This window comes from Hyperoodon ampullatus (assembly GCF_949752795.1).
Source record: "Hyperoodon ampullatus genome assembly, chromosome: 10".
Classification (NCBI taxonomy): Eukaryota; Metazoa; Chordata; class Mammalia; order Artiodactyla; family Ziphiidae; genus Hyperoodon; species Hyperoodon ampullatus.
Genome location: NC_136923.1, coordinates 82,085,338 through 82,097,243, shown reverse-complemented (window position 1 = coordinate 82,097,243; position 11,906 = coordinate 82,085,338). Strand labels below are relative to the sequence as shown.

General features: G+C 51.0%; 1 protein-coding gene across 1 annotated transcript; it reads right to left on the bottom strand.

The window, feature by feature from the left end:
* Window positions 1–7,917: 7,917 nt before the first annotated feature.
* On the bottom strand, window positions 7,918–11,345 carry PRRT1 (proline rich transmembrane protein 1; the record flags this gene model as incomplete). The annotated part of the gene is given in 7 exon segments (XM_079712662.1): window positions 7,918–8,094; window positions 8,273–8,458; window positions 8,812–9,378; window positions 9,381–9,416; window positions 9,419–9,485; window positions 10,268–10,406; window positions 11,321–11,345. Coding segments are annotated over 7 exon segments (1,197 nt in total).
* Between the last annotated feature and the right edge of the window lie 561 nt (window positions 11,346–11,906).

The following is an 11,906-nucleotide window of genomic DNA, read 5'->3' as shown; positions in this document are numbered from 1 at the left end:
TTTACACCCATGTTATTCATCTCTGGCTTGTCAATTTCAGCTTCTCCTATACCCATTCCTGCTGCCCTGTCACCAGGCATCAAGCTGGTTGGAACTTTTTACACCCTCACATTCCCCTGAATTCCATACTCACCACATGGAACCATATGCTGCACTTATTTTCTGCCATTTATCATCAGCATAAGAGACAAAAATTCTAGCTTTCCAAAGGCTAAATAAATTTCCCCTTCTGTTTAGCTTTGGTGGTTTCTGTGGTTTTTAGTTCTGCTGGGATTTCTGTCAAAATAGTTCCTCTCCCCTCTCTGTTCCCAAACCATTTTGCTTGTGCTTCCCTTATAGGCAGGGTTTTCATGCAGGATGAGGTAGTGAAAGGCAGCCTTTTCCACAGTGAAATGTTTAATTATAAGAGCTGGTCTTTACCAACCCCTGACCACGCATTATGACCACAATACCAGACATTTCTTTAAGTGTCTTATGTATATTACCTCATTTCTCTTCACACAACTCCATGAGCTACTTATTCAGTCATTCAGCAAATCTTTACTGAGGGCTTCCTCTGTGCCAAGCACTGTGCTAGGTTCTGGGAATAAGGCAGTGGAAAAAAGCCCTGGATCTCTTTCAGCTTATATTCTAGTGCAGATAACAGGCAATAAAAATCAACCAATAAAATATAATGTCGGGCTTCCCTGGTGGCGCAGTGGTTGAGAGTCTGCCTGCCGATGCAGGGGACACGGGTTTGTGCCCCGGTCCAGGAAGATCCCACATGCCGCGGAGCAGCTGGGCCCATGAGCCATGGCCGCTGAGCCTGCGCGTCCGGAGCCTGTGCTCCGTGACGGGAGAGGCCACAACAGTGAGAGGCCCGCGTACCACAAAAAAAAAAAAAAAAATATATATATATATATATATATATATATATAATGTCAATTTTGTACAAGGTGGTATTAGATAAATAAGTACACCAGAAAGGAAAAAGTAAAGTAGCAAGTGCTATGAACACAATGAAGCAGGGTGAGAGAATGGACAGGAAACACCCCCAGGTGTGCATGGTGCTGTTTTTAATCATATGACAAGGGAAAGTCTCCTTGTGGAGGTGATATTTGTGCAAAGACATAAATGATGTAAGGGAGCAGGTATGCAGATATCTGAAGGAAGAGTGTCCAGGGTGAGAAAAACACAAATGCAGAGGCCCTGAGGCAGGAAGGAATCAGATTTTTATGCTAAATAATAGCAGCTAGAAGAACAGCAAGGGGGCCAGAGTGGGTGAATCAGAGTAAGCAAGGGAAAGAGTAGGAGGGGATGAAGTCAGAGAGGTGGGGAGAAGCAAGGGCAGGGAGGCCTCACGAGCCAAGGTGAGGGTTTTGTTCTAAGTGTGATCGGGAGCCATCAGAGGGTTTGAGCAAGGTGAGTGATATCATCTGGTAAGTTAAAAGATTACTCTGGTTTCTTCATGAAGGAAGGACTGTATAAGGCAAAAACCCAATTAATCAGAAAATCCAATTAAGGGGCTAGCCAAGGGACAATGGTAGCCCAGGAGCTTGGATTAGGGTAGAGGAGAGGGCTAAGGGCAGAGTCCTGAGGCCCTCTAATATTTAGGAGCCTGAAAGAGTCAATGAAAACTGAGAAGTAGCAGCAAATAAGGAACTAGGGAATACTTTCTTAAGCTGGATCCAGAAAGAGTTAGAAGTGAAGAAAGCATTTCAAGGAGGAGGGAGTGATCAACTGTGTCAAATGTTGCTAATGGTCCTAGACCAGAGTTTCTCAACCCCGGCACGTATATATTCCAAAGTAATTAAATGAATATCTGGCAGCTTAAGAAATAAAATCCTTCTGCTATTGTTGACGCGCTCCCTGTGTATCCCTCTCCACTCAGAATTCTCCTGGGGGAGGGGCGGGTGGGAGAGGGATGGATTAGAATTTAGGGTTAGCAGATGCAAACTATTATATATAGAACGGATAAACAACAAGATCCTACTGTATAGCACAGGGAACTATATTCAATATTCTATGATAAACCATAATGGATAAGAATATTTTTAAAAGAATGTATATATATATATATATGTATAACTGAATCATTTTGCTGTACAGCAGAAATTAACACAAAATCAACTATATTTCAATTAAAAAATTGAAAAACAAAAGAATTCTCCTCCTGTAATGAGGTAACCACTACTGTGAACATTGTGCTTTTGCTACATAGGTGAGTAGCAAAAGAGTTTTTGGGACTTCCCTGGTGGTCCAGTGGCTAAGACTCCGCGCTCCCAATGCAGGGGCCCTGGGTTCAGTCCCTGGTCAGGGAACTAGATCCTGCATGCCTCAAAGAAGATCTCGCATGTGGCAACTAAGACCCGTCACAGCCAAATACATATATATATATTTTTTTTAAAGAGTTTTTTTCCCTTCTTCTCAAAGATGAGCTGTATTATTGCAGAATGTTTATATGGTGATGGGAATGTTTCAGTAATGAGGGGAAAGCTGATTATGTGGGAGAGATAGGGGATAATTTCAAGAGTCCCATCTCTGTGCAGGTGAGAAGGGATAGGATCCCAGCACACAGATGGGGTGGGGACAGTGAGCAGGTCAGCTTCTCTGCAGTAACAAGGGGAAGGCATTGAATTCAATAGAGATGCAGGTGGCCTGGTAGATTTGGGGGTGGGACCATGAGGAAGTTCTTTTCTGAGAGTTTCCATTTTCTAACTGAGATAAGAAGAAAGGTTGTCATCTTATGAAATTGTGGTCTCAGATTTGGGGAATGTGGGAAAATGCAGGCTTGCCGGCCACACTGCAGGCTGAAAGGAAGCGAGACCAGTCGGTATGACTGTGTGTTTTTTCCCCAGACACATTCAGCTCTTGGGTGCAGGTGTGGTACAGGCAGAGTTGGATTTAACCAGGGATAAAATGTGTTGAAGGGAGAGGGACCAAGAATACAGTGCAAGGCCTGAGAGGCAATTACAGTGTTGAACCTTGGGATCTGCAGTAGGTATTGAGGTAAGTAAAAAATGAGGGTATCTAGCCCCAAAGAAGAGTGAGAGAGTTAATGAATGGGAGGTCCAGGTGGGGTTGAAGAATTTTTGGAACAGGGGTACTGAGTGAAGGAGGAGGGGTGACATGAAAAGACTGAAGAAATTTTGGAGGGGAGGCAATTATTTGTGGTAACCAAGTCAAAGATGTGACACAGGGAGACAGTGGCTGGGGAGGGGGGAAACATCATTGGAGGCGAGGAAGGGAAGGAACTGACGAGGGTGCTGTATGGTTATCTACATGGATATTGAAGCCACCAAAAATAATGAAATGGCATAGGTAGATGGTAGAGAGTAGATGGCAGAGAGAATGGCAGTAAGCTAGATACTGAATCATCAATGAGGATTCAACAGGAGAGTGATGATCCAGAATTGAATCATGGGGAAATCAGAGCTCCCAACAGCTGTTAGAGGGTCCAAAGACTCTCTTCCTGGAGGGTAGAATCTCTGTTGATAGGAGGACAAGAGCCACGGGCATCCTTGCTCTTGGAGGGAGTTGAAGTAAGGTAGGAGGAGAAATGAATTGGGATACGCCTCCCGAGGGAGGAATCTGAGTGAGGTGATGAGATCTTGGAGAAGTCATTTTCATTCACTTCTTTCTCTGCTTAATTCCTTTCCATTCAATTGAGTTCAAAGATTGGTAGAAGAGGTTTTATCTGTGAGGGTCTGAACACCAGAGATAAGCCAGATTTGGCTCCTGCCTTCAAGTAGCTGACAAGGTAAGGTGAGGACATCAAGATCTCAGCGGGAAGAGATGGGAAGAAATCCAGATAAAGTGAACAATGGATATGTTTTAGACCCAGATACTTTCTCCTAAAGAAATTTGCTCTGGTTGAAGCCCCACCTTTCGGCCTCTCCTCTCTGCGGTGGTCCCCAAAGTGCCTCTAAGCTTGTGATTCCCAACCTTGGCTGGGATCCTGACCTTTGGAATCACCTGGGGATGTCTTTAAAAATTTGACGCCTGAGTACCAAGAGATTGTGATTTAATTGGTTTAGGATGCGACCTGGAGTTTGGGATTTTTAAATGCTCCCCAGATGACTATAATGTACAGCCAGAGGTAAAAGTCATGGCTCCAAGGAATGCCTGGAGCTATGTTTAGAAACCCACTGCTTTAGTCCAACCCATAATAGAAAGAGATTCCTTCTTGCTGGAGTGAAGGGGTCAATTGATCTGAGCCTTGAAGGATAGGTACATTTTAGCCAAGTGAAGAAGCAGATGTGAAGGGAAGGAGAATATCATGAGCAAAAGCTTAGATGTGGTCTGAAACACATGACAAGCAGCAAACAACTTGGTTTGTAACAGGCAGAGATTGGAGTAAGAGGTCTTAGATTTGAAGAACAGCTGGATAAAGACCTGAAGTGGGAATGGTGAATAATACAGTTTGGTTCCAGAGAAAGCTGGATGATTTCAAATTATGGAAGAGGTTGAAGGCCAGATTAAAATTTTGTAAACAGGTGAGTAAACAATAGGGAGTCTTGAAGGGCTTTTGAGAGGGGTGTTAAGGGGTTGTGGGAAGTGTGTTTAGGGAGGACAAACTGACAGCAGTGTCAAGGGAGACTTGGGGTCGGGAGAGGTAGGAAAGAGGGCGACCTGTTAGGGGAGCTGTTGCAATAATCCTAGATGAGGTCATTTTTCCAGCAAGAGTTGGGAAAAAGTTACAGATTCAAAAGACATTGTGATGGCAGAATTGACTGGGCTTGACCGCTCAGCAAAAGTAAAGGCAGGAAGGAGGTGGAAGGGGCGTCACGTTTTCAGATAAGGGTGCCCGGGAAACGGTGCTGTCTACAAAGGTAAGGAAGCAGGTTTTCAGTGGCATTTCATCTGTTTGGTTTGGAACCTGCTGAGTTTAGAGAACCAGCAGCATTGTCCAACCATCCGTGTTCTACAGGCACCAGAAGAATGTCTGCCTATAAATACACAGGTTGGAGAATGTCTTAGTCAACTTGGGCTGCTGTAACAGAATACCATAAACTGGCTGTCTTATAAACAACAGAAATCGATTTCTCACAGTCCTGGAGGCTGGGAATTCCAAGATTAAGGTGCTGGCAGATTCAGTGTCTGGTGAGAGCTCCTTCTGGTTCATAGACAACCTTCTTCTAGCTATGTCCTCACGTGGTGGAAGGAGCAAGAGAGCTCTCTGGAGTCTCTTTTATAAGGGCGCTAATACCATCCATGAGGGCCTACCTTCAAGACCTAATCGTCTCCCAAATGCTCCATCATCACATTGGGGATTAGGCTTCAACAGATGAATTTTGGGAAAACACAAACATTCAGTCTGTAGCAAAGAAGCATCTGGTTACAAATGGCGTCTGAGTTTGGAGTGGATGAGATTTTTTCAAGGGAAATTCTCAGAGAAGCGAAAAGAAATCCAGATATAGATACTTAGGGCACAGGAGGTGAAAAAACAGGCCAGGAGAGAGGAGGAGGGATGACCTGAGGTGTGCGTATAGGTAGAGGGGGAGGAGATAACATGGCCCTGAACCTGGGAAAGTGGGGAATCCAGAGTCAAGGGACAAACATGGGAGGGTTCAGAGAGGCAGCGTACTGTGAAAATACCATTGATTTTGGCTCCTGGTAACTTTTGGTCATTGCATACCGTTTGAAAGAACAATTTCAGTAGAGTTGGGAATGGAAGCGTATTTCAAAGGGTTAAGAAGCAGTGGGTATGAAAGAAAGATATTTCTGACAACAATACACCCTATTCAACAGGGGAAAAGTGAGTAGGTAGTGAGGAAGTGCAAGCTGCAGATGTCAGTTCTTTTTTCACGAAATTGGGTAAGGAAGGCACGTGAAACCTGAAACATCCAAAGGAGAACCCATGATTTCCATACTCCATCCCATCCTCATCCCATGTCTCCTATCACAGTGCATGGCTTTCCTTCTTGATTATAAACTTCATGAGCTTCAGTGCTCACACCTGCTGTCTCGGACGATGTCTCAGCAGTATCCTGCATGGAATACAGGATAGGACCCTGTCCTGCAGGTGTACAACTGAAGATACCAAGTCCACCACTTGTGCCTCCTCCCCCTCCCCAAGAGGTCTCCTGGTTGACCTCAGGATAGGAGAGAGCAACTAGCTCCAGGCAGACTTGAGAGGCTATGGACTTCCTCCCTGGCACTCAGCTTTGGTCAGAATGTTTGTGTGCCCTCCTCTCTCCCCCAATACATATACTGAAATTCTAATGTGCAGTACAATGGTATTAGGAGGTGAGGCCTTTGGGAGGTACTTAGGTCATGAGAGTAGAGCCCTCATGAGTGGGATTAGTGCTCTTATAAAAGAGACCCCACAGAGCTCCCTAGCCCTTTCGGCCAAGTGAGGATACAGTGAGAGGTCTACAACCTGGAAGAGGGCCTGCGCCTGATTGTGCTGGCACCCTGATCTCAGACTTGCAGTAAACTTCTGTTCTTTATAAGCCATCCAGTGATGGTATTTTTGTTATAGCAGCCCGACTCCCACAGCTCTTTGCTCCCTTTGCCTTCCCTACACTGGTACAACACACCAAGTAGGGCTAATCCAAGTTGTCTGCCACCCTTCAGCCTGCAAGCAGGAACAGCTGTGGGCAGCTGGCATCTTTTCCCTGCCCCATGCCACCCTATCCCTGGCCAGCTTCTTCAGAATGGTCTGCCTTCTTTCCTCCTGACTTCCTGGAGTTCTGGGGATAGATCCCTGGGTCTGCTTGTAAATCTTCCCTCCTCTCCAAAGTCTTAAGCCCAGTCTGGTAGGGAGTGGAAAAGGTATGCTGGGTAAAGAAATCCCTACCAAGGATGGATCTCAAGGTCTTCCCCAGTAGGATTCCCAGGGAGGCCCCTTCTCCCCATATTTGTGTTTGTCTCTCTGGTGTCCTGGGAATCTGTCTCCTCTCACTTTTGTCTGTCAGTTTTCTTCCCCCACTTTCCCCACGCCCCCAGAAGGGGAGATGAGGGGAGGTGAAAGGGGAAACCAAAAAAGCAGGGTCTTTGCAAGGCTGCAGTCTTCGGAGTTGCATGTGATAAATCCACTTAATCTATTTAATATTGTCTTTCAGAAATTCACACACACACTCACACACAGATCAGAACAAGGTGAGGACTACCGAGGGGACGGGGAGGGACCGGCTCCCTCCGGACACCGGAAGGTTTGTACCCTAGGTTCCCTTCTGCCCGACCGCCCAGGAGTTGGGATAGGAGGAAGGGAGTATTTACAGAGAACGGGAACGTAATCTTCATCCCAGGGTGAAGGTTCTGAAACCGGTAACCTCCCAAATCTCATTCCAAAAAAATCAAAAGTAGACAGAGGTTCCGGGATTAGCAAGAAAGGAGGCGGGGATGAGGTGGAGGAGAAACGGAACTGTACTCGCAAAAATGGGAGTGAGCGTGGGGGCGTGGCTACCCTGGGGCTCGGCTCTCGCGCCGGGCAAAGGGGAGGAGTCTGTCAGTAAGGGGGCGAGGCCTGGCGCCACAAACCCAATCACCGGACTGAATCACCCCGCGGGGAAGAAAAGAAGGCGGAGCCTGCCGACCTGGAGGCGGGGCTTTATCAGAGCCGGGGCGGAGCCTATACAGGAGGCGGGGCTTTAGGGACAAGTTTCCAGGCTGGGGAGCAGTGACCGAGGGAGCTCGGCCAGGGGCGCTGTATTTAGAGGGGGTGGGGGCCTGGAGCGACTGAGGGGCCCGGCATCTGGCCGGAATCCCAGGAAGCGGCGTCCCTGTTAGTGTGGGTTTTGGCGGGGTTCCTGAGGAACTGGATTCGGAGCGTGGCCGCAAGGCGAGAGTTTCCGTAGAGGCCTAGTTTAGGATGTAACCAAGTCCGGTGGCCCCAGAAGCGGGTGTGCAGGGGGCCCGCTGGATCCGCGGCTTGACGGCAAAACGCGCTTGGGAGGTCGAGGGGCGCAGAGTGGGGCCGGGCCGTAGGCGTCCTTACGGATCCCAGTAGTTCTCGTGGTGCTGTGCGGCAATGATGATGACTACGGTGAGGATGGTACAGAGCACCATGGCTGCTATGCCCACGGCCAGGGAGATGAAGGAGAAGTTCCGGGCCTCGCGCGAAGCGATCTCGGCTGACACCATGTCTCCGCGGGCCAAGGCCGTGCGCACCTGCGGGGGAGGGTGGGGGAGAGCAGATCAGAGAGCTGCTACCTCGGCCGCACGCCTCAGCCTCCCTCTAAGGTGCTCCCCAAAACGTCCAGCACTCCCTGGGACTAAGGAAGACCTCGCGAGCCCTCCTCTCCATACTCCGCCTCCATTCCCTCCCCCCTCCCCCGCCTCCACGCACCTGCACTGCCTTGAAGATGGCAATGATGCCCGTAGGCCAGAAGCAGCAGATGGTGGTCAGCACCGCGATGGGCATGTAGTCATGGGGCGGGCGCCTCGGCTCCAGCAGGGCCAGCCCTGGGCCTTGGGGCGGCGGGGGAAGCGTGGAGGTTACTCCCGTTCCCCCCGGGGTCCCGCCGGCATAGGGCTGTGGAAGGAAGGTTGTGGGGAGAGGACGTCACTCTTACCCTCCTTGAGCCCACCAGCTTTCCACGTCTGGCAGAGAAAGAGGGTTGTTTCCTTCTTTCAACCCTCCTCTGGACTTTTAGGCTGTTTCCCCTGCCAGGCCTTGATCTTTGACTCCAGCTGACCACCAGACCACTCCCTCCCCGCCCCGCCCCATCCCCAGGCTTTTCCTTAGTCTCTCCTCTCCCTTGGCCCCAGAACGCCGCCTGGTCCCCTGGCCCTGTTTCTCTATCCCACCAGCCCCCAGTGTATCCCCAATTCCAGGTCCTGTTCCATCCCCCCCTCCCCCCAGGCCCCTGTCCGCCCCGTACTCACCGCGCCCACCGGGTAGACTGGCACGTAGGCAGTGCAAGGCTGCAGCTGTAAGGGGTAACCGGGGGCTACGTAGCCCCCCAGTGGCAGCGTGCCTACCGCTCCAGTGTGCGTGGGCACCACGAAGCCCGGGGCCTGGGCAGTGTGAGCGGGCGCCGGCGGGGGCGGGGCGGCGGCGGCGGGCGGCGGCGGGGGTAGTGGGCCCTCGAAGCGAGTCTCCTGCAGGTAAGGGTCGGGTGGCATGCGGGGCAAGGTAGCGCAGCCGGGTGGGGGTACCCCAGCGGCCGGGCCGGGCGGGACGTGATGCGGAGGCCTCGGCAAGGTGGCGGAGGATGAGGGACCGCGCTGAGCGGCGGCCCCGGAAGCCAGGCCCCCAGCCCCTAAGCGCGGGAGGGTGGCAGTGCCAGACTGGTGGTAGTGGTGGTGGTGGTGATGGTGCGAGGAAGGGGCTGTCTGTGGGGGCGGGGCGGGAGGTTCGGCCGGGGGCTGGGGGGCATTGTAGGGTGGTGGAGAGGTGTGAGGGACTGAGTCGGGGAGGCCTGGGGGCGGTGAGCAGAGGTGTGGGGAGAGATAAGACAGATGAGATAAGGAGGGGCAGGGGGAGACACAGAGGGTCAGGGATGGAGGAAGATAACGGGAGAGACAGAGAGGAGATGGGTGAGAAGCCACCTCTCATTCTTGGGGCAGCAGAGAGGTTGTATCTAGGCCATCAGCTCCCCCCACCCCAGCCCCGCTTTTCAATCTAGTTTTGAGGTCATAACTTTCTTCCGCTCCTCTCCCTTCTTCATCAATGGGCACACAGCTTTAACCTGCAGATCCAAACTCATATGCTCCTTGGCTTATGGCTGCCTTTGGGCTAGCCTATGCAAGCTACTCCTGTGTGTGCACGTGTGTAGACATGCAACACTCTGTTAACATGTGCTCAGTTCAACAGTTGTATAAACACATGTAGGATAACATGTTCCTCTCTGCCATTCCTTCAGTGGGGAGGGGGTGCCCTAGTCTCTTTGGGAGTCTCAGTACCACTTTTAGGACAGATTAAAGAAGGGTCCTCTGGATTTTACTCCCCTGGCAACCCCCATCTGATCATCTCTCCATATTTCCCCATTGGATGTCTCCATGCGAGCCAGTGTCATCTGTCCATCTGTCACTTGCAATGATGCTATCCATGCAGTACCTGGCTGATGCTAAGTCACTCTTGTACTTCCCTCACCCTCTCAACCTGCCCCCCTAACCCATGTTGTTGGCAAGGGACTGAGGCTGAGACTGGCAGGAGGAAAGGAAGAGAAGGGAGGGATATAAAAAGAGGAGGGGGTTTGGGGGTCGGGGTGTGGAGAGCTGGATACAAGGGGAATGAAACAGAACCAACCGCTAGGGAGGGGTAAGGGAGGGGGTGGGGGGGGAAGAGTCAGGAGACACTGGAGAGGGCTGGAGGTTTTGTTGTTGTTTTCTACCTGACTTTTCAGATGACATGCCTGCTGTCTCGCTGGGACAGGATCCGTGCAACCGGAGTCTGGAGTCAGGGTCCCTGGCTAGCACCGGAGTCTGGGTGCGCAGATTGCGCAGCCGGCAGCAGCGCAGAGATGGAGAGATGAAGACTGTGGCGGCGGGGGGCGGAGGGAAAGCAGGGAGGGGGGGAGCTTAAAGGGACCGAGGCGAGGGAGGGGGAATCCTCCAGACGCATCCCCACTCGGTCTCCGCTTTTGGACTACGTCTCGCCTCCTCTCACCCGGGCATTCAAACCCCCAGTTTGGGCTCCTTTGGAGTTGTCATGGAAACTGGGAGGCAAGCAAGACCAGGCAAGGCGGGTGGTACTAAGGGAAGGAAGGAGGGAGAAAGAACTCTCTAGAGTCTTCCCCTCCAAGACTGGCCGTAGTGATTATATTGTGGGAGGCAGCGAGCAGATTCAATACCCCAGTTCCCTCTGGATCTTTTTCACCCCAGTCAGGCCTCCGCTCCTCAGCTTCCCTCAGAGTCCCTGTAAGATCTCAGGATCTTCTCCCAAATCCTTTGCTCTTCGTTTTCCCCTCTGTAGGAGAGATGACTGTATGAGAGAGAACCGTAAAAACAGAACCAAAAACAAACAAACAACAAAACAAAACAAAATAGAGAGAGAGAGAAAAAAACCGTGTGCAGAGTTGAGGCCGGCCATGGCCTGAAAAGTTCCCAGGGTTATGACCTTGACCTGCCACCCTGGCCTGGGATGAATCGGGAGGTAAAGTGAGAGGCTCTGGTCTACAGCAGTTCAGAGGTAGGAGGCCTGTGGTGTGTTGGGGGCTGGGGGGTGCAGTGTGGGGCGAAGAGGAAGCTTGGGGGATATATAGATACATTTCCTCTCCAGGATGAAGGACCTGAAGCCCGCTGGGAGGAGGGGATGGATCAACTACTCATTGCTGGCAGCTCGGTTTGGGAATACGTGCTTGGTCCCCCTTCTCCCCTTTACTTATTGGGCTTCTTAGAGTTTCCAGGGCCCTCAGTGCTCAGATCCATTCCTGAAATCTCACCCACCCACCACCCCCGCCAAGACGCAGCGCCATTGCCTGAGTCGACCTGGGGGCACAGCGGTAACTGCAGTCTTTTTATTTTGCTTATTGTATCTTGGGAGCTTGTACGTGGGGATGGGGGGTGAAGATCAGCAGTCAGCCAAGATTGACCAGAGTTGGGCTTTTTGCAAAAACGTAACTGGGAGTCATTATTACCCATCCCACCCTCCCCCTTTAGACTAGTACTTCTCGGCCCCCGTCTGAGGCAGTCGCTCTCCGGAGCTCTGTCCTTCCCCTCCGACTCCAGGCAGAAACTACAGAGCTGTAAGAGAGGCGCTTGACAGGGCGATTCCCGGGCCCCAGAGATTTAGATCACAGCCCCATACCGCTCACTTGGCTTCTAAGGCGTTCGCGTTCGCGTGAGCCCCTAACCCCCTACCGCCACCCCATCCTCTACACAGCTCGGGGCGCAAGTTGGTTTTATTGGGAGAGACTTAGACTGGCAAAGACCTTGTGAATAGAGAGAGGAATTCAGAGAAGCTGTGATTTTTTTTTTTTTTAAATCAAGGGAAACGTCTTTAAATGCTAAGTAAAAGCCCTAACCCAGGCACCTGG